Source organism: Lepisosteus oculatus, chromosome 13, assembly GCF_040954835.1.
Source record: "Lepisosteus oculatus isolate fLepOcu1 chromosome 13, fLepOcu1.hap2, whole genome shotgun sequence".
Lineage (NCBI taxonomy): Eukaryota > Metazoa > Chordata > Actinopteri > Semionotiformes > Lepisosteidae > Lepisosteus > Lepisosteus oculatus.
Window position 1 is genome coordinate 23563420 of NC_090708.1, and position 23167 is coordinate 23586586.

General features: G+C 36.9%; 1 protein-coding gene across 3 annotated transcripts in view; it reads left to right on the forward strand.

Annotated features, from left to right (window-relative positions):
* Nucleotides 1-23167, forward strand: part of prkx (protein kinase X-linked) — a 46835-nt gene that overhangs the window by 15751 nt on the left and 7917 nt on the right. For 2 of the 3 annotated variants that reach the window (XM_006637918.3, XM_015361780.2), the window contains exons 2-6: nucleotides 2043-2211; nucleotides 3628-3891; nucleotides 7751-7870; nucleotides 17358-17453; nucleotides 20784-20841. In XM_006637918.3, coding sequence (XP_006637981.1) covers nucleotides 2043-2211; nucleotides 3628-3891; nucleotides 7751-7870; nucleotides 17358-17453; nucleotides 20784-20841 — 707 coding nt within the window. The remainder of the gene's footprint in view (nucleotides 1-2042; nucleotides 2212-3627; nucleotides 3892-7750; nucleotides 7871-17357; nucleotides 17454-20783; nucleotides 20842-23167) is intronic. The other variant, XM_069197492.1, reaches the window with a different exon arrangement.

Below are 23167 nucleotides of genomic sequence, written 5' to 3' on the forward strand. Positions count from 1 at the left end.
TTCATGGTGGAGCACCTGTAAAACAACACGGCTTTCATTTGCAAAGGACTTTACTAATTACAAACACTCTTGGAATTTTAAAGCACACGGCTGTATTGACTGGAGTTTATTTTACTACCCATTGAGCCCACATCAGTGTTCTGTCTTTTTCTTATACTTAAAAAAACCCAAGACCCAATAGGAAGTGTTTGTGTTAATGATACTGGGTACTTCAGAATTGTTGCCTAAACCTGGGTGTTGTCTTTTTCTTTACCGATAGCTGTGTTGCTATGGTAGTGTGGTAATCTACAAATACGTTACGTTTCAAACATGATTAGAATCTGCGTCAGTTTCCTGAAATGAGTAAGAACAAGCCCAATGTCTGTTGCTGCTATACTTTTATTTATGTCTGCTATATTGGTTTGTTTGATTATGATGAAACTGTACTTACATCATACACTGTATGAGTGTTCTTCTTTCACAAAGGTAAATGAATCCAGAATATGTGCGATACCTCTTTGTTACATTACAAGTCTTATAGGACAGCCTTACTCATCAGATCAGATAAGTGTTGAAATGAATGACTTCAGTTATTGTGCTCATTTCTTTCTTTGTTCAAGTTTGTTTCAAGAGTACAGTAAGTTAATTTAATCTGGCCTGCCAGGGAAGCACTGAGACGTTTTTATGCTTCAGGTACTGCGGAAACACTAGCATGTGGGAAATGTATGTATTATACAGTGTTTCAAAATATGTGGGAGATTGATAATTAATCCTTTCTGTAAAGACACAAGGAAGTGTGTCTCAAACATCCTCACCTCTTTTGATTCCTTCTCCTCAGAGGCAGTGATGGCCTAAGATGTCTTAGAAACCCCTCCCAAAAACATGACATTCACACAGCACATACAGTACAGGCCCACACTGACCAGTCACTTCCCTAACACACGGAGGTATGACAGGGCTCTGCAAGCAACGAAATCCCATTGTCCTTGACTAAAGACCCCCAACAAGACAGTTTTTTTTCCAAAATGTTTTGTACACAGCAGACTAACAACATGCAGTAGCTTCAGGGGAGAAGCAGACCTCACATTGAAATGTGAAGAACACCTAATCTTTGTAAGACAAGGCAACTCATTGTTCAAGAAACATCATAGCACAGTGAAAGCAATTGTAGCCTGTGCATCTGTATGTGAGCTGCATGTGTATGGCACGCTTCAGACTGCTGTGATTGGGGGAAAAAGGAACAGAATACAGCCTTCGCTCAGTAGCCATGTTAACTTAGGGAAAGAATAATGAAGACTCATTCGAAGTAAAGGTATACCCCTATTCTCTAGTAATCTTGTGTACAATTGCATAAGGTGTACAGTAGCCATACACTATACTGCATTGAAACTGGCACACTACATTACTCAGGCAGCTGTGACAGTTCTGCGGTGTCTCTTGGCTACTGCCCTTCTGATGGTTCGGAGCTGTCATAACCTGTCTATGTGAAAGGGTTTATACATCCAGGCCAGTGCTCCCATGCAGTCTTATTCACACTGGTGTGGCAACACTGCTGTGTGGCTCACAGCCCGGCAGTCATGGGATCTTAGCAACCCAGCAGTCATTTTTTCTTATTTCTGGTGTTACCCGATGATTACGATGAGCTGCGTAATCATCACAAAAGTCAATAAGAACACACGATTAAGACGTTGCAATTGAATACCTTTATACGAATGAAGACAAAAATGCTGCCACAAGCTCCACCTGCTGCAGAACATTCTATGGGCATCTGAAACGTTCACATCTGTAACCTAGATCATCTAATGGGTGTAATACAGTTGAACACACTGATTTTTTTTTATTTTTACCCCTCACAGGTTGTTGCTAAACAAGTACATTGACTTTTAAAGTGCTATCAGCGGTACAGGTTTTAAATCACATTACCTTTCACGTCTTTCAGTTATCGCTGTTGCAGCAGTTTTCTCTTGACCAGTTTCATTAAATAACTGATAATGTGTGTGATTGCAGCCCATGCTATTACAGTAAACGCATACAGAATCTATTGCTGTTTTTTTTTTCACCAGGCACTGGAACCTTTGGCCGTGTTTTTCTAGTGAAAGACAAAATCACTAGGGGGTACTTTGCACTGAAAGCGATGAAGATCCCCGACGTCATCCGGCTGAAGCAGGAGCAGCATGTGCACAATGAGAAGGCAGTGCTCGCTGAGGTTAATCATCCTTTCCTTATCAGGCTGTAAGTGTCGAGCGTGGTGACTGAGGCCTGCTTGCTTTATCACGCATGGAGTGAAGAGGCTTTGGGATCTGAAAACAAGGCTATGGCATAAATGTGAAAAGAATACTTCACTCCCTGTTTGATATAGTTCTGAATGTTTTGATTTGTTTCTCATTTTGAAAATGAGGTAATGATGGAGGTTGATAATTTTTCTCTTTCGTACAGGAGTTGCACCGTAATCTGTCTCATTTCTCCACTAAGCATACTTCAGGTTTTTCTTCTTGTAGGACTTAGATTTTATTTTAAGTCTGAGTGTTAGACTGGATGAAACGCTCAAGACCCCTGATGAACAAAGAAACAAATCTTTTCTAAGTGATCCAAAGATCTCATCCCGCTGTTTCTTGAAGAAAGCCAGCGCATCAGCTCCAACAATATGGCTGTGTAGCATGTTCCACACTCCCACCACTCTGTGTAAAATATGCCTCCCGTTCACAGTTCTTAGTGCACTTCGTCATAGCTTCTGCTTGTGTCCTACTGTATGCCCCTTTGTGTTTCTTGATTCTGATGGAATTGGGGAAATTGCTTGTGTATTTCTAGTATAAAAATTCATTATTATCGTGGAGGTGGTTTTTTCATTTTTAATGGTGACACATGGAAGCAGACATTAAACAAAAACAGCTTGTGGCCCCTCTATTGTATGGTAGGAAGTTGACATCCCATAATCCTACACAAGACACTGACCGTGAATAGGGGGAAATAAAGCTGTGTGGCCTGCTCAGCAGACTGGCAGTCAGAAATATGCTTAAAAGAAAATAACATTTTGGGCTCAAACTGTAATTTCAAATTATAAAATGTTTGTTAAATTATGCAATAGTTAATGATAATGTTCTCTTTTCCTGGTGTCTACAGATTCTGAGAACCTGTTCTCTGCAGTATGTCATTAGTATGTCACTAGCTTATTCAAAATGTTACACTTTGCATGCATTCTATATTATTATGCACCAAAAAACTAGTATAAAGTCCCAGGGCCAATTTTGTCAGTAAGGGCAATAAAGGCACAGTTGCAATTTTGGCTTTAGTAACCGTGAGCTTTTTTAAGAATAAAGAAGAATTTTATTTTGTATAATTATATTTTATCATAGAATTCTGGACAGGAGTTATGATTTATTAAAAATCATAACTTCCGCCTACAACAGACAACATCTCCTGTACTTCCAATTAGGATAAAGCAAAATCACTTTCTATGTGAATGAAAAGCAAAGGTATCTGTTGCATTCTAAACTAAAACTATTTCCAAAAAACTTTTAGCTGTGGAAAATTGTTTAGACTTTTAGCATTTGATTTCTTTTATGAAGTCAACGAACTTTCAATCCCAATCTGGCATTTTGGCATCTAATATACATCTTTTTCATCAATGCTTTGTTGTTGATTTCACAGATTCTGGACTCATCATGATGACCGATTTCTGTACATGTTAATGGACTATGTGCCTGGAGGTGAACTCTTCAGCTATTTGCGCAATATGGGCCGATTCAACAACAGCACAGGACTGTTTTATTCTGCAGAAATAATTTGTGCAATAGAGTACCTGCACTCCAAGGAGATAGTTTACAGAGACTTGAAACCTGAAAATATATTGCTGGACAGAGAAGGCCATATGAAACTCACAGACTTTGGATTTGCTAAAAAGCTTGTTGACAGGTATGTACAAGTATATCAAGCATATTATGTACTGTATACAGGAACAAGTAATAGGTTTATACCATGCTGAAAAGAGAAGAAACCACAGAGTGTTTTCTTTCTTCTCATTTCAGCATGGAATAAACCTATTACTTCCTTTGCAGCCTACACATGCTGACTCAGCTACCCACCTGACATATTATATATACAATAAGTATAGCTATATTATGGTTTTGTAATGGGTATATCCCATTTAAGCATTTTAATCGTTACAGTATTAAAAAGACTGTCGACTTTATAGGATATTATAATGCAAAACAAAACCTTGAGCCTGATTTTTCTTGTGAATCTTTCCTCCTGCTCTTTCAGTGTTTTGATTTCCTGTTATGTGTGAAGCAATATAATATAGCACATCCACCTCAGACACCTACATATACTGTACATCTTTAAAAAAAAGACTTTAATGATCAAGCAGTTACTGCAGTAAGTTGCCATTTCTGGGAACTAGATTGTTCAGGCCATAGTAGCCATACCTTTTTTTGTTCCACACGCTTGGTAAAACACCATCACATATTTGCCTGTTAAGTGTCTAGCTCCTGGGGTGGTAGTGTGACAGTAACAACCATTGTGTCCAGGAATATAATTCAAAAGATGAACAGAAATCAATCTTTCCTTTATACCCTGTGGCTGAGGTGAAAACAGAAAAAAATCCTCCGTTATTTTTTAATTGTTGATATAAGAACTAACTCGTACTCACATTTCAGCAGAATCATTATTTTTGGCATTATATGCATGTCAAAGCAAAAGAGGATTTATGCAAAATTTCTTTAAATCACTATGTATGTATTATTACATCTAAACTTTTTAACAGCTCAAATGGTGATGGTATTTATGTGTTGCTTTCTCTTTGAATTCGTTTTAAAATTGCTGTAGTAGTGTTCAAGGGATTGTTTGTACTGTATCTAAATGGAGGTTGGTGAGTCAGCAGCCATTCTAACATCTTCAATCATGTCATTTCTCAGTACATACATTAGTGAAAACTATTTACATCATTGAAAGGCAATAAAACGCGTAACCATAGTCAGAAAGCAACTCTACAACATTTAATAGCCCCTGGTTTTCTTTATGATGGTGTCCTTTTATTACATGTGTGTTCACACCGCCATCTAGTGGATATCTGTAGAGAGTTTTGAATGCACTGTACACGCATTTTGTGCCACAACCTCCTTATTCTGCAATAAAAGCTAATATGCAACACTGAAGAAAATGATATGACATCACATAAAACACAGATAAAATGGACTGTAGGGAGACATGAATTCATTAAATGACACAGGGACCTTTAGTGACCACAGTCATCTCCTCTTTGCTTAATTCCCTCCTTGTATCTCACAGCAGGCGGTGAGGCTTGTGCTCTTTTCCTGTTGTTTGAATAATGTGTTTTGTTGTCAGCTTGCTTTGAGACAGAGAAATGAACTCAAATTAGAATCCAGCACTCAGCTGAGATTCTCTTATTTCTCTGGAACTGTCGAGAAAGATGTATTGCATCTATTCAGTTTTCCAGCTAGGTATGCAGGTAACCATGGGTTGTAATATATTACCATGTAAATATACAGTAGTTCCATGTTAAAAGACTGTAAAAAGGTATAATTTAAGGTTGTATTTAATATACTGTACCTAAATTACCTTTTTTTTTTCTTTTAGTATCAGTATTTAGTAAAATTTGCAGCATCTGTGCTGTATATTTGGTGAGCAAAGAAATCTCCTAACATATGTCATTGCGTATGTGGTGTTTTATGAAGCACTCTGCCTCCTGTTGAGATTGCACTCCTGTTTTCGTGGAATATTTTTCTTGATGTTTAGGTTTTTAAAAGTACAGTACACAAGAGAAGCACATACCGCCATACACTCAGAAGACCAGGAGAGACAGGTATAGCTGAGGCTCACGATGGGATATGTGAGGCTGATAAATGGAGTAAGATCTGACTCTGAATTTCATTTTTTTGCAATTGAAGCGCCTCTGTAAGATCCCTAATCTAGTAGACGTTCCAAAGAGGGGAGAACCTGCTTACAATAACATAAAAGCTTTCCCTCACGTAATATCCTTGCAAAGACCTGAACATCAGACCACATATTAATTAGATAACATCTTCAGATAGAATTTTTAAAGAAAAAAAAAACAAGTAAAGGGGGTTAGTGTTAGTTAACATCCTAGAGGACAATACAGGAAACTAAAGGATGAATAAAATAAAAAAACATGAACACAGACAGCTTAAGTTTTATAGCAGTATCTATCGACAGAGCTGTATCTCATGAGTTAAAGATCATTACTAAACTTCCATTTGGCGTTTTACCAATCACAGTCAGAGAAGGCAAAGAGGGGGGAGATGATGTGCTAAAAGAGGATGAGTACTGACACTAATGTGAAATCAAGTCATGTCTGGTATTTATGCTGCATGTTTAACTCCTGTGACCAACTCCCCCGCTCGCAGTATAGATTATCTCCGTCACAGTGTCAGACAAAGATTGCGAAGAGAAAGACGGGAAAGAGGCTGTGTGAGGAGAATCTGTAGCTGGTGTTTAAAATAAGAGGGTAAAGTGTGGCTCAGATTGACAAACGCATGCTGTGTGTTCCCTTTGCCCTTACTGACTGATGAGCATAAAAGTTCTAAAGTAAGACCTCTGGTGGCTCTTAATGATCCCCTCAGAGTTAGAGGCCATGAAAACAGCAGGACTTCACTCAAGAACAGGAGGAAGCCTCCTTCTGTAATGTTAGAGAACATACAGAAAGTGAAGCACATTGATTACAGGGAGTGTACTAAAGATCTTTGCATTAACTCAGACCATATGTATTGAGGCCTTGATGGATTCACTTTAAAAAAGCACATTAAAGTGGTGGACTTTTCTGGCTGTGAGGTTCTGCTTCAAATTTCACTTCCACAATATGAGAACATATTAAAGGATGGTCTTTAAAGTCTCCTGTTACACAAAGACTGGAAACTCACGTCTCTCAACAGTGCTCAAATGGCTTTGGCAGACAACCTGTTGAAGCTGATTTTTATCGTTTCAAAAAGGACTTTTGCCAAAAAGTTCTCAAAGAGTCCTGAAGCAGCAGCTCCTGCCAGCTGTTCCTCCATCATCACTCACAGGACAGTGCACTCACCATGGTAACAGTCATGATAGACCAAGTACAGTAATTAACACAGCTCTGAAAGCAGCAGGTTTTTAACATTTAGATCTTAATGATGGCAGCACAGTGAGATTTATTGTTCAGTCAGCTACTGAGAGGTGCAGAGCTTCGTAAAACATGTAAGACGTTCAACTTAATGGCTTTAATAGTAGAGGCTGTACGAAAATTGAGCAAACTGCATGACATTAATTTTAAGGGATGGCCAGAAGTTCATGTGTTTTTGTCACCTTAGGCAGCCTTCAGGTTTTTTATAACTAGGATTCAGAATCCCTTCTACATCTTTATCAGCTTTGAGTGGGATCTTGGTAGCCTGCATTTAAGCAACAATAAATTTTGTGCTTTTTTTCTGCATTTACAGTATAAGAAAATTGTCATCAGTCCTCAAAGAACAGGTGCTGTAACCTTCCAGCTCATCTAAGAACATATAAACAAGAGCCATTCAGCCCATCTAGCTCTTCTGATAGTAGTTTATTGATCTGAAGTTCTCTATCAGCCATGTGTTGAAAGGAGCCAGGGTATCGGCTTCAACAACCTGGCTGGTTAACTTGTTCCATCCCCTTGTAACCCTTTGGGTAAAGAAATGTAATGTGTTTTTTGGGGTTGTCTGCAAGGTTTTGCCATGACCCCTCCCCTGAACCGATAGCATTATTAGTCCTTTTCTGACGGGGACCCTTTTCGTTGTTTTTGCAGGACCTGGACCCTCTGTGGGACTCCAGAATACCTGGCTCCAGAGGTGATTCAGAGTAAAGGTCACGGCAGAGCAGTGGACTGGTGGGCTTTAGGAGTGCTGATTTTTGAGATGCTCTCCGGGTAAGTTCTAGTCCGTTTGTGCAGTTACCCTGCCGGCCAGAGCCATGGTTTTGAACAGAAAAGTTCATTGGCGGGGACACTAAAATTAAGCAAATACCAAAAAAAGTGCATTTTTACAGAGCCTGCAGTGTGTGGCTGAGCTTTTTTTATTTTTAACAATTGGTCTTTCTACTGTTGGCCTCAGTGCTGCAGAGCAGTAAAGATTCCATTTTGGAAATGTAAGAAGAATTATAAATGAATTTTGCAGATCCCCCTTCAACATCCCGAGCAAAATGCCTTGCAATGTGCTGTATTCATTTATGGCTGGAGCGCAGTACAGGAGTCCCAGATGATGTTGAGATGGCAGGAAACCATCCAGACTGGGCTTATAAACACATTGCATGCTGGCAGGGTGTCCGGCAAAGGAAGACTATCCACTAGCAGCACAGCTCACACAACAACATTCAGCAGGCATCTGGTGATGTCTAAGGATAGCATTTAGGATTAACAGCACTCTGAGACATCACAGTGAGACATGCGTCATGTTGTGAGGGATATGATATACTTTTATAGAACTGTAAATTGCTGCATTTTCAGAATTCCAGTTGTTTGTCGTTCTGTAAATGTTTTTTGAAGATTTCTGTTTAACACAACATTTAACATACAATATCAACATACAGACGTTATTGATTCCAACATTCGGAACTTTTCACCAGAAGAAAGCAAAGTCATGATATAGATACATTCTCATATTTAATTAATGACTGGTTCATGAATAATTTGTAATTTCATATGTAAATTATTTCAAATAAGAATGTAAATTTCACTGTAATAGAACCATTTGCACAGCTTAGATCAAAGAAGGCACTGTTTCACTACCAGAATTGCCCCAATCAGCAATGATCAATTTACATTACTGACTGAGATAAGTTGGATCTCAACTTGAATGGTATTTCATGCTCTGATGATCCTGTTCTAGTAGGCTGAGGTTGCCTTTGAAGTGCACAATACTGACCATTGATGTCATAGAAATGCCAATATCTTAGTTCAGAACAGGAAAGCACATTTAGCCTAATGCACATTGATCACAGTCTTGCATTGTGAGGAGCCTGTCTGTAGGTGTTCTTGGATTTAATTGTGCCTCCAGCAACCTCTGCTATGACATAACTAAGCATTAGAACGAAACTGTTTTCCCAGTGTTGCTTGTACATACTCTTGCACCGATGAAATGCCCATTCCTGTTGGGTTTAATCAAATATTTTAACCATAAATCTCAAACAAAATAGCAGTAAATGGGAACAGAAACTACACATAAAAAGTAGTGTTTTCAGTGCAGTAATGTTACACTCAGTGTTATATTATGTTAACACAGTCATTTTTTTGGCTTAAAGTCTGTTCATCATGACACTTCAACCTCCATACTGGATGGTGGGAACCAATTCAATGGCCAAGGTCAAATCAGCATGTACAGATGGGGTAGAGGCTCTACAGTTGTTTCTGCTGCTACCCCGCTTCTCGTTCTCGGAGAAAAAAAATATTTTATGTATCTGCTTTCAACTTTACCTCTAAACAGCCTGCAAACATTGTTGCCCAGTCCTGGGCAGGCGTGGTGTCCATTATAGAGTCAGTTTTCTAGTGTCTCCAGACTAGGCTACTGTCTGCTTAAGCAGACAGCATCTCATGCCTTGGGGAGTTGCTCTCACAGATGGGGCACTTTCAATTTTGCTGATAGAGAAATCTTCACTACTGAGGTTGGGCATGGTAATCCTCTTGAGCTTGGTGTTTTGTGGTTCCAAAACTCTTTGTTCACAGTTTAAAAAGTAACAGCATTTATTAATAGTTATTGAAGGCCGTTATATAATATGCGTTTGTACAGACTTGCTGTTCACACAATCCTGTGGTGCAATACTAAACCGGCCCAGTTTATATTACCAGTCTGAACCCATGTTCTGCTTATTGTTTTCCATCTGTTTTTCAGGCTTTTGTCCCCAGTAATCAGATTTAAATGCAAGTTTATTTAGATAAACAAATATTATTAGTTTTATATCAATAGCTCATTGGGGACATGAAGTTATTTACATTTTAAATAATGAAAAGATAGGTCTGTTCACTGAGTGGTAATAATAATCATACATATTATTATTTCCACCCTTTTAAATGACCTTTTTAATAAATTATGTGGAGCATGAAAAATTATTGTTCTTCTTCTGATCTCTTTTTTGATGCAAGGTGAAACTCTCAGAGAGCTCCCTTACTGTGTCTGAGCCCTGAAAAATAATAGCACTGAGAAGGAGTAAACATTCAACCGACATACTTGTAATTAGACAAGGGCCTGAGCTCCTTGATACACACCTTGCGTTAATTAAGGGTTAACAGTCTTGAAAAAGAAATATCAATGAGAATAATTCATTTCAAAAACGTAAAACTAATATGTTGAGGTTTCTTGTCAAATTGATCCTGTTGACTGAATAAAGGAGAAAATCCCATCGATGGCATTTAAAATTATTAAAACTTTAAAGTGTACTTATAACAGCATCTATATCACTCTGCAACTCGTAACTGTCAATCCATAGAAGATAAGCAGGTGTGAGCCAGGTCAATTCCATTGCTGGTGGAAGTGGTATTAGAGGGGCCAGTAGGGGGCGCTCACCCTGCAGTCTGTGTGGGTCCTAATGCCCCAGTATAGTGGTGGGGACAATATACTGTAAAAGAAAAAGGTACCATCCGTTGGATGAGATATAGAACTGAGGTCCTGACTCTCTGTGGTCATTAGAAATCCTAGGGCTTTTCTCGAAAAGAGTAATGGTGTAACCCCAGTGTCCTGGCCCAATTTCTCCCCAGCCTTTACCAATAATGGCCTCCAAATAATCCCATCTATGAATTGGCTTCATTACTGTGTTCTCCTCTCCACTGATAGCAGATGGCATCCAGGTGGGGCTACACCTCATTACAGTCCTCATTACCTGTAAAGTGCTTTGAGTGTCTGGAAAAGCACTATATAAGTTTAAGGAATTATTATTATTCATTTTAGCTCCTAGAACTGCATTATTTTATTATTAAAGGCATTGTTTTTTCTGATTTGTACACAAGGGATGCCAGAGGTGTGTATCTCTGTTCGCTTCAAGCAGGTGTGGTTGAGATGCTTCCTTTTTGATTCATTTTCCTCGAAAGTTCTTTATAGAAAACAAACTGTTCTTTTTTAATGTTATAAACCAGAATACAAAGCTTTAAATTGTTTATGTGAAAAGCCTTTAACATATAGGTGATTTATTTGAAAAGTGGTCACTTCAGATACAAAACCATGCTTAATATAATCTACACTGCTTTAAAAACTCAACTGCATTGAAGAATAAATGGAAGGCAGAACGTTATTTTTTTCATTTCTGTTAAATTCTTTTTTACAGTAATAAACCATTTCAATGTGGGCTTTAAGGGAGACAAAAATGAGAAGAACAAAAAGAAAAAGATACAGTACATAGAGACACAATATTCAGACACACAATATTCAGTGTGTGTAAGGCAATAAAATTGTATAATTGGTTCATTCTTATCTTTCTGATACCAAATGCTGTTAATTCACTGAAAAGCTTAACACAGACTTAACAATTGTTTCCAAAACAATCAAAAATATTCATTTAAGATGGAGGGGAAATTGGGTGACCACTAGAGGGCAGATTTGCTTATTGTAAACCTAAGCTTGATCACTAGGGTCCTTTGAACTTATTTGTAACTTTTGCCTCAAAAGAGTAACCTAATTTTCGCTACTGGCACTCTAATTTACTAAACAGCTGTATAATCCTTCTAAATTTGGCATTGTTTCATTGGTTTGTTTAAAAATTCATGTCTTTCTAAGAATACAGAATAAAATTCCCTAAACTTTTTTTTCTTTAAAATATAGTATAGGATTCTGTTTTCTACAAAAAAACAACAAATTTCTATGCATTTCCACCTCCTGAGTGCCCCCCCTTGGCACACATACTATGTTAATTTCTATAAAAGTCATTCACTGGAACCGACTGGAGTATTATCTGTAATGTGAGGAATGAATAGAAGATTACGCATATTTCTATCATGAATAGAAATCTTGTGTAGAAATGATGGATTTCAGGTTAGTTTTCAGTTTTGATCATTTAAAGTATGAATACTGATATATGAATATATATGAATGTCATGCCAGAAAAAGCATAAAAGAGCCTCCCTCCTCATACTGTACCACACGCACAAAACAAAATTGGTTACGGATGTTTTGGGAAAAACACATCCTAATCATAACATAGAGCCAGAGGTAATTGTTTTGGGACTGTATTTTATTGTTCAGGGATAAAGACTTGTTATGGGTATAAAACCTATTTTTCATTTCCTACATTTCATTTGTTTTTTGCATAACTAGCAGTCCCACTGGGGAGAGAGTTTTAAGGTTTAGATATAGCTATTTGTACTCTAATTTGTGCTTAAGCCCACATTATGGATCTGTGTGGAAGATAATGCTTCCCTACCTCCAAACCCAGCAATTCTGTGTGCTGTGTTCCTTAAACCACATTTGAATACATTCAATAAAGCATAATGGAATAATGACTGAGTCAAATTATTGCCATTGGAGGGCCGTATTGATTAGGTCTGACCTTTTAATGGAGTATTAATTTTATTTTTCTGCTAATTAATTGATAATGGGGGCTTTGCTGTTGGCCACACATGCAGATCTGCTTATATTATTATTATGAATTTACACTCCGACACATCCTCAAATGTTTCAATTATTTAAAGGAGCAGTTTAAAAAGGCACCTCTTAAAATAAATACACACAATGAGTAATTCTACTGGGTAAACATTCATCATCTTAATGTCATATTGCTATCAGAAACAGGAGGAAAGAGAACAAACCTAATCTTAACTGGGCCTCTGCAATTAGATGATTCAATATAAAGCACTGTAGTCAAAGGAAGTATAGTGTAGTTAGCAGTCTAGGGGAGATCTTGACCTCTCATTTTAAATGGCATTTCTTTCCATCCATGGTGAAAGCTGATCCCTTAACTAAATGATCAGGGGATTATATCAGAAGTGTTTTATATCTTAAAGCTATGAAGAAAGCATAAATATATTCTTCGCCAGTTACCTTTCACGAGGTGTGTCTGAATATTGTGTCTCTATGTACTGTATCTTTTTCTTTTTGTTCTTCTCATTTTTGTCTCCCTTAAAGCCCACATTGAAATGGTTTATTACTGTAAAAAAGAATCAAGAAACATTCACATAAAATGTAATTGCACTGGAAGGAATAAAAAGATTATTCCAGTAAATGAATTTGCCTGGTATAGAAATAGTATAGCAGGTCTTTGCACTGTACTTAGTCATATAATTTATTGTGTGTTTGGACTAGCATGGATTTCCCTTCTGTTACTGTTTTTAATACTCAGATTTCCTCATCTCGTCGTACTTTCTGCACAAAGACTTCTGGAAACCAGGTGTCACAGGTTTTTCTGTCCTTAAACGTATTAATCTTGGCCGAAGAGTGTTCATGTTCTGCTCACAGTGCTTGTCAGGGATTATTCTGTGCTCTTTTCTACCAGACATTCTCCAGATGGCACTTTCTTTCCACTGACACCATTTGCGATTGTGAATAGCTTGTATTACATTTGGACAAAAGGCCTAGTCTGAAGGAAGCTCATGTTGCCATAGATACACCTTCCCCTGGTTTACATAAGAAGGCCTGTCATGGGCATGGGCTTTCTTATGCAGGACAATCTTGGGCAGCACTAAAAAATAATAATAAAATTGGTGACCGAGCCAAGCCTATGAGTTACAAGTGAAGTTCAGCACATTGCACCTCACCATATTCAGCAGATATTTCCACAGCATCAGGATAGGAGAGCTAGATAGCTAAGCATTTTAAAGGAAGACATTTATGGATTTTATGCAAACCCCAAGCTTAAACTTAATACTGGAGATTGTGGTTTCCTTGTGCATAACCCGAGAATCCTGTGACTTTGTCATGAGCCTTCCCAGCGTGACCTCCAGAGGGTTCAGATATAGATATTTAGAAGTTACTAACTGCCCTTTAAAAAAAAAAATACAACCCTTTGCGACTGCACTCAATCACTGAGAACCTTTGAAGTGTCCGCTCTTATAGTGTATGTCCTTTGCCCCTGTGGTTTTGGACAGTTAAAGAAACATTCATGAGCCAAGACAAATGTTCTCTTGAGTTTTAAGGCCATAAGATCTTTACGGTCCTTTGCTTAGTTTGTTGACGGCCTCTTGAGTTTCTATATACTGCATGGCCTCCTAGTGAAGATTTTCCCGCATCTGTAAATCAGTGTTTCTGTTTTAATCCAAGCTGTGGCTTGCACTGTTTTAAACTCTGATTTGCTGCTGTGTCTTATTTCTATTACTGAGGTTTAAATTACTGATTGTTTTGGTTGATGATGTTCGCAATATTTTCTTTTGTTATTGTTTACACTTTGTTTTAACACTCGACATTATTTTTGATTGCAAAGGAGCAAGTAAAGGTTTATTCCATGCTGGAAAGGGAAGAAAAGCAATGCAACGTTTAGGCTTTCTTTCTTTCTTTTCTTCTCTTTTCAGCATGGAATAAACCTTTACTTGTTCCTTTGTAGCCTATGCATGCTGACGCAGCTACCTCCTTGTATTATTTATTATTAGCTATCCATATTGGCTGTTGAAGGATATCAGAGTTGTGTTTGTCGAAAAAATGGTTATGCACTGTAAATGATATTGTGAGCACTTACTGATTACTGAATATCCTTTTTTCATATGTATTGAGGACCACATTATTACTGTTATTGTTAGAAACAAATCTTGACTTTCATTATTTGCACAGAAATCTTATTGTTTATCCACTAACAGTATTGATGGATTAATCATATCCATAACAGTTTTTGAAACAAAGTCTGTGGGTTTTAGTTTAGTTGTGGTACGCCTTACCTTTAACATGCACAGTTGCCATTTTGGACTTTTGTAGCTTTCCTTGTTGGATAATTAGCTGGAGTCTCAGCTGTCTTTGAGGTGTTGCATAATTCCGAAGCTACGTAAACAACTGAGTGCTGTTAACTCATCCGTCATGGTCTTGATCAGTGGCTTCACTTTTCCTAGGGAAAGGTTCCCCTATATTTGCTGTTGCATTGAAAGATGAATTAGTAATCCATTTCTCGAGAACAGTCCAGACAGTGTTAATGGGTCTTGGTCTGATTGGATTTTACCAGGTCTGATTGGATTTTGCCACACTTGACAGGCAGTCTGTGCTTTGTGTTATAGCTCATCATCATTTCTATTTTCAGAGACTTGCATTTTTCATCTTTAGTGCTGTGACACATTCATATGATTTGCTTCAATCTGCAGGTCATACAATAAATTGTGGTTTAGTTGTGTTGTGTTGGAATCTATAAACATATCCTCAACACACATTCTTCTAAGCTTTGTTGTATGCTGTATATACATTTTTCTGGAGGAGTTAAAGGGATTAAAATAAGAGTACTGTATGTAATGTTTACTCTCACCCTGCAACATCAGTCCTTCATCAGAAAGGCACTGTGTGAAGATGCGCATGCACAGTCATGCTTGAAAGTTTGTGAAACCATTGCGTAATTTGAGAGTTTTAGTTTTTTTAACCACAAAATGCATATTTAATCAGAATTTGTCACTTCCTAATTGAAATAAAGGATAATCATTCACCAATTTGATTGTTTTGAAAGAAAATGTCCATACAGAAAAATAATACACACAGTATACAGAAATTGTGCAGGTGAAAAAATAAGTGAACCTTTGTTCTATGACTTACACCAAGGTAAAGCAGGATCAGGTGGGCCAATGACAGAGTGTTAACCAATTAACCGAGATAACCAATGAAATTGAGGATCTGAAATGATGTGTTATGGAGGAGCAAACATAAATAATTGCACGAAAGTAGGTTAGTTACTCTTCCTATGAGTCTAGCACTATACCTTGAACAAAGGAAATATCAGCAGAACTGAGGAAAAATGTAGTGAATGCTCATAAATCTGGACAAGGTTATAAAGCCATTTCAAAAAGATTCAGACTTATCCCTGCTGTCAAGCATGGTGGTGGGAGTGTCCTTGTATGGGGCTGTCTTTCTTACTCTGGCCCTGGGCACATTGACATCATTGAGGGAATCATGAATTCTGAGAAGTATCAAGGAATTATTGAGAAGAATGTCAGGCCATCAGTTCAAAAACTCAAGCTGGGCACAAAGTGGATGTTTCACTAAGACAACAATCCTAAACATTCAAGTAAGTCCACTAAAGAATGACTTAGGAAGAAGAGGTTCCGTGTCCTGGAATGGCCAAGCCAAAGCCCTGACCTGAATCCTGTTGAAATGCTATGGCAGGACCTGAAGTGGGCTGTTCATGCAAGAGATCCTTCAAACCTCACAGAGCTGGCGGAGTTTTGTTAAGAGGAGTGGGAAAAAATCCCTCTAGCAAGATGTCAGAGACTGATAATTGGTTATAGGAGGCGACTGTGTGAAGTTATTGCTGCTAATGGAGGTGCCACAAGTTATTGACTAAAATCATTTACCTTTGCACACAAAAATATCTGGTGATTTGTTAAATATCACAGTCTAGTAATCTATGAGTTCAAATCCCTTTTTATGTGTGGGAAGTCTTTATTTAGGATATTGATTCTATATATTCATTAAGAGTTTAGGTTTATATAATATCTAAAATAATGACCACCTTGAAGAGTTCACAAACTTTCAAGCATGACTGTATTTACTAAAAAAAAAAACACCATCCTGGTTGGAAAAGGTTTAGCCCAAAAATTTGCATTCCTATGCAAGATATGAACTGTTCACATCCAAGCTTCTCAGACCCGTTTTCCTCTAGGGGCCTGAATCTGCTCAATTTAATCAGTCAGTAAACACATTAATAAGTACATGGATTATGACCTTTTAGGTAATTCCTCAGCAGGTACAAATCTGCTATGGAAATTAGCTTGGCACCAATTTCTTCATTGACTTCAGGTTGGAGATGAATTATCAGAATGATCTCAGCAACATTGTTACAGTTTTGTAAGCTAGAGTCCGGGAAGAATTCACAGGGGGAAAGAGGAGAACCTTGGACAAAAAGGAGGTGAAGATTGTGTTACACTGCCTTAGAAATAAAACTGTATAAAGGCAAGCTTGAATATGTTATTCACCGTAGAGTTGTTAAGTAGCTGGTTGTCCATTAGGCATCAATAGTTGCTTGAATTGCCTTATTTAAAGACGGGGTTAATAGTTTTGCTAAAATTTTGATTTGAGTCCTGCAGTACTTTTTTTCTTCAGTTTTAATTCCAAGTTATTCCCTGTAGATAGCAGAGGCTATTTTGGCTCAGTGTTTTTATGATTATTTCATGTGGCATTGTGCTTTCAGAACTTATTTTCAGTTGCTCACTAATATGATGAATAGGATTTATTAACTTGCCGCTGACACCATATTAGAAATGCGTGATGTAATGATACACTGACATCAGTCAATCGGACTGTCTCTATTTTTTTTAGGTATCCTCCTTTCTTTGATGACAATCCCTTTGGCATTTACCAGAAGATACTCGCTGGCAAACTGGATTTCCCACGGCATCTGGATTTTTATGTAAAGTAAGGTTAAACTGAAAATTAACATAACATCACAGAAATAAAAGCTGTAATTTTAGAAGAACTTTAAGAAAAAAACATACATTTTAATCAAATTACAATAACTCATTCGTTTTTTTTTCGAAGTTATCTTGGAAGTACAAACCAGTCTTTAATTTAAAATATCTTGTGTTCTTACTCTGATGAAGTGATTTAATACTTGGAGCTAGGTTAACGTCTTGTGTATCCTAGGTGCTCGTTTTTTCATTAAATGTTATATCATCTTTTATTTTCACAGTCCCTGCGATAACAGGAGAGCATTTGTCTGTGAAACCTCCTGAGTTAGCATCTATTTCCAATATTACACTGAGAACTTAATGCTAAATTCCTGTGACCACTGTATGTTACACTGTGTTTCGCAAGAGAAATGTCTTGCTTTTCTATGATCAAAAACGGCAAATGATTTCTGCACTTTGTTGGCAAGAACCTTGATATTTACTGAGGGAAGAGAGGCCACATTCTGTTGCCAACTGGCCTTTTCTATAAAAAAGACATTTCACTTAAACACCAAATATTTAAAGAGATTTATGCTACTTTCTCACATTTTGATGGATAATCGGGGAAGAAACAGGCATGTGTGTATTTGCTGGGAGACTGATCATTCACAACTCATCTCAGAAAGTATTTTAGAAACTTAATGATTCACAGCTTAATGATTCACATCCATATTTTAATGGTTTTAAAACAAATTATGAAAACCAATACACCAGGAAAATTTTGCCTCTCTTTAGTCCCTGTCATGGATAGTTATAGAAATGTGCTACAGTCTCCAAGTTGTTTTTGAGATGGAAAAATTAGATTGTTAGAACGTGTTTATGTCACAGGGATGGGCAGGGCTTGTGTCAGGACATACACAAGAAAAACAGCTGTACTTAGGGGTGGAACGGGGGTCAGGGGTGTGTACCTTAGATCTGTGTCTCCCTGAAAGAAAGAAAAAACAGGAGAAAAGAGCCTGAGAGCAAAAAACAGAAAATAAAAGACAAACTTGAGATCTTAATGAAAATCATCACAATTATATAAAAGATAATGCTGATGTAAAATCAGTCCAGAGCACAACTAGATGAATTCCCAGACTGACACAAAGAATCAGACTGGTTCTAGGGAACCGAATTCAAGTAATTTAAGATCCTCAAAGGCATCAAAAAAGTCAACCAAAGGGATGTCTTCTAAGTCAAAACCAAACATAAACCAAGTGATAAAATTGGAAACTACAAGGAAATGCATTTAAAACTGAGAACAGGAAACACTATTTTATACAATTTTTTGTGGCAGTCTAAAACAAGCTGCCCTGCCATGTTGTCAGAGCTGATATCCTGGCTGTTTTCAAGAAACAGCTGGATGAGATTCTCTGCTTAGTTAGTTACTAATAACCAAATGAGCTAAATAGGCCAAATGGCCTCCTCTCCTTTGTAACCTTTATATCTTGAAGTTGCAGAATTGGTTACTCTTTATGGTGGGTTTGTGAAAGCATAAGTTAATCAGGTTCACAGCATGTGTGTAACATGTGGTTAGAGAGACTATATAGTCATAAAGCTAATATCAGGATTTCTTTTCCAATTCCAAGCAATTTATTGGTTTAACAATCATGTACCCTTTCCTCTTATCACGAATTAGGTCCGTGTACGTATAAATATTTAAAAAATGATGCTGGAAAAAATTGTGAAAACAGACTGAAACTAAACAGATTTGGTTTTACTCATTGTGGCTAGGTCCTATATTGTACTCCCATTTTAAAACTGAGCAACAACACATTGTGCTTTACATAGTAAAAACCTGCCCAGTGTTCTGTGAAAGCAACACGTACAGTATGCTTCTATGTCTCTTGCTATCGCCGTAAGTCTCAGGTTTTTACTCTGTTGAGCACAATAAGGAGCCCATGTAAGATCTCTGAGTATGTCACCATTACTTCTTCGAGGTGGCCTGTGTGGATGGCGAACAAGTCTGCTAAATTTATTTCAGACTTTGTGTGAAATGTTTTCACCTAACCATTCTGTAAAAGAGCTTGCGAAGGCGATAGAAGGGAAAATCATTTGCCTGTCCTCTGCACACATGTAAACTCTAATGGCAAATTCAGCTGTGTTGTCCTTGTCCTTAAATCATTGTAGGCTCCTTCAGCAGCTGTTAAAATGAACTGTGGAATTTGACGACATTATAGAGTCTACACTATTCAGTTCACACTAAGCCAGTAGCGATCTGCCTTTACAATCCCTGTGCATACTGTTCATATACACTTTTATCGCAGCATAGTTCTCGGAGGGATTTTTGAAGTGTCAGAACTTCAGCTAATATTTTAATTGGCAAAAAAAATGAGTGAACAGGGAAAGAAAAGCCTGTACAGTGTTTTTGTGACACATCTGAAAGGGGCTTTTCATCTGAGGTTTCAGCAATTATTGTCCCAGCAATTACAATGACATAAGCATAGTGAATAGTTTAACACATCTCCTGACAGCACCTTTAATATATCAGTAACATGCCTTACAGACTCTTTAGTTGCTTTCCTGAGAACTCTGTATTTTTCATATTGAACACTAGAAAATGTGAAATTGAAAACCAGCAGCAACATAAAACATCTGCTAAACATACATTTTATCTATGAAATCTGAAATACTGGATTTTCCCTGCAATAATGGGGAAATATATAATAATAAAACAAGGTAAAATTAAATACAACAAAAGATTAAAATATTAATGGTGCTCCAGGCTAGGTCAGTAGCTTACAGTGGGTGGTGTTTGTGTTTAGTATGTTTAGACAATTTTATGAATTTATGAAGCTTGAAATACATATCTTTTTTTTTTTATTAAAAATATGCTGGGCAATTTCCACTGACTGTGTTGATTGCAATTATTAAAATATATGTTTAAAGATCCAGAAGTCATTTATATATAGTAGACAGTATAGATCATTTATTTTTCATATAGTAGTATTTTGGGCTGAACATCATTATGCGTGACTTAATGGACATTCAGCAATAATGGGCACCCTTTCCCCCTTGTTAGTCTGTTAATCTGTAATACTTTTTACTGTATGGTGAGGTATCAATTGTATTGCTGAGACTCAGAGACATGCCTGCCTTTTTATAGTTTTTGTATTTACCGGGATGGAAAGTTAAAGACTAGTAGAAATCTTGTACAGTACGTTAGTTCCCAGATAAAGACCTGGTGAAAACATAAAGTAATAGATGATGTGGGGTTTTGTATTAGTCACCTATCATACTGCATAATACTGTCTGCATTGACAACACCTCTGATATTGAGTGCACCAAACATTTAAAATGTCTTTGCATGTCTTTTCAGGGACCTCATTAAGAAGCTCCTTGTCACTGACAGAACAAGAAGGCTGGGAAATATGAAGGTCAGTTTCTTTCTAAGTAATTTGTTTTGTTTTCTCTGTATCATAGGTGTAATCCTCTTGGCCAGGTCAACATTGTAAAGGAGAATATTTTTTCCTCTGTTGGTGTATCTGGATAATGAAAGACTAAATATAAAAGTACTTTTTCATACATGTTAACTGTGAGAAATGATTCGTAAGCCTCTGAAAAAGGAAAGGCCGAAGGCCGTGTTTGACACTGTTAAAACCCTTGGCTTTCTTGTTGTTTCTTGGTGGCGTAACAGAAAATTGAATACAAAGACGTCTTTCTGTTTCTTAATAGAAAATACAGTATGAAATGAGAATCGACAAGGGAAAAATTAAGTCAGTGAAAAAAAGCAAATCAATTTTCAGTGGTGGAAGAATGTTGACCGCCTTTTGAAAATAACAAGGTGAATGGAGTAATTGCTGTCAACAACTTTCGAAATGTATCAATAAAGAAAGGATTGCTTATGGGACAGTTAAACTATTGCCTCTCGTATTTCAAATTTGTATAGAACTGGAATGTACTGTATGTCTGCTGGATTTATGTTAATGAAGCGATGTCACTGACAGATGAATCAGTGCACTCCACTGAAATATGTGACCTCTTATTCCTAGAACTGATATACCCATCTTTAGTGTGGGGCTGAATGGGATGCTTAAATCAAGTACTAAACAATATGGGTCCTGGGTCTCTTTAAGATACAGTATATTACAACAGCCTTTTAAAATGATAAAAAAATGCATTTTAAATTTCAGCCGTTTCATAAACCGTGCCTATAGTAATCATAGAATGGATTAATAGGATTCATTGTTGCCATTCTTCCATCTACTTTATAAATAATTTAAGTGTTGTTTTTTACTTTTCTACATTTAGGTTCATTTTTTGTACTTTGTTTTGCTTCCTCAAACTAGAAATTCACAATATATCTGCTAAATTAAGTCTCTGAGAAAATTGTTACCCGTGGCAATTGTAACTGAGCCAAAGTCATTATTACTTTAATGAGTCAAATCCTGCAGTTACAAGCCCACAAGCAGTGTCCTGTCCCTTCTTATATGACCACTAATGAGTCCGACTTCTGAAATAAAACCAGAAGGTTCAAGTACAGTTAACCTCTTACAGTTTTAAGAGAGCACTAAGAGATTAATAGACGGAACAAGGTCTTACTTTAATGTAAGTTGAGGGTGCAGAGCAGAGGTTGGATAATTCATTCCCTGTGATTATTTAAATAATCATATAGATTATCTTTTCAGTGTTCAATTATTCCCATTAATGCATGTATTGATATATCGCATTAATACATACAGTTTAAGTATACTGTAGTTCACCATGTGTACATGAACTGTATCTTTCTTTCACAATCATCCAGATTTTACCACATTCAAATAAATTAATGCAGTACATCCTGATGAAGGAATTTGTTTTCAACTGACCAGTAATTTATTCTCCATTAAACAGTAATCAATGCTGTTTTTTATTGTTTTATAGTTGTAAAAAGTTGTTTTTATTGATTTAATGGAATAGCTTTAATACTTTTAATTGATTAATATAGAAAACCATTCTGAAGCACTTACTTCTAAGCCTGTAAAGGACTGCCTTTTAGCAGCTAGATTCCTGTTGTAGTAGTTGTTTAAAAATCATTCTTTATTAAACAAATTTGCAAAAATAAGTGTAAGTGCAAATAGAAAAGATTAATTTGGTATTAATAGTGACAGGCACCTTTTAGTTTAGAACTTTTCCAAACCGGGAACCAGTTTATTGCAGCACCACTTGTTTGATGTTTGTCACAGAGTCAATTTACATTCTGCTGGTAGTTATTACATTCCCAATAGCTAACTGTTGAGTAGTTGAAACTAGTTAATACCACAGACATACCAGTTCTGACTTTAGAAAACAGTGTCTAGTTTCTACTGGAACAAATGGCTTCCTATTTTTTCACCAATATGAAGTTGTAGATGTAGTTATTAAAGGACTAGTTTTTAGTACCTTTACATTATAATTAAATGTTTGATGCTTTACTGATGTATGATTTATGGTTTGGATGGTTTATGTATGGTTAGATGCAGTAGTGTTTCAAAAACTATTCCTTGCTAATTACAAAAAAGGCAAAGTTTCCACCCCATACTTTTGGGAGTACAAAACTGTGACAACCACCCATCAACCTTTGAACTTGAGCTTTTAAGTGTCTAATTCTGATTGCTGTTTATGACTATTATATAATTGATATAATTGCAGGTTCTTCACAATTTACAACTTTAAAAAATGTATGTAGAAAGAAATAGACAGTGCCTGTACATATTCCGTAATGGAATAACAGTGCTGTGTGGA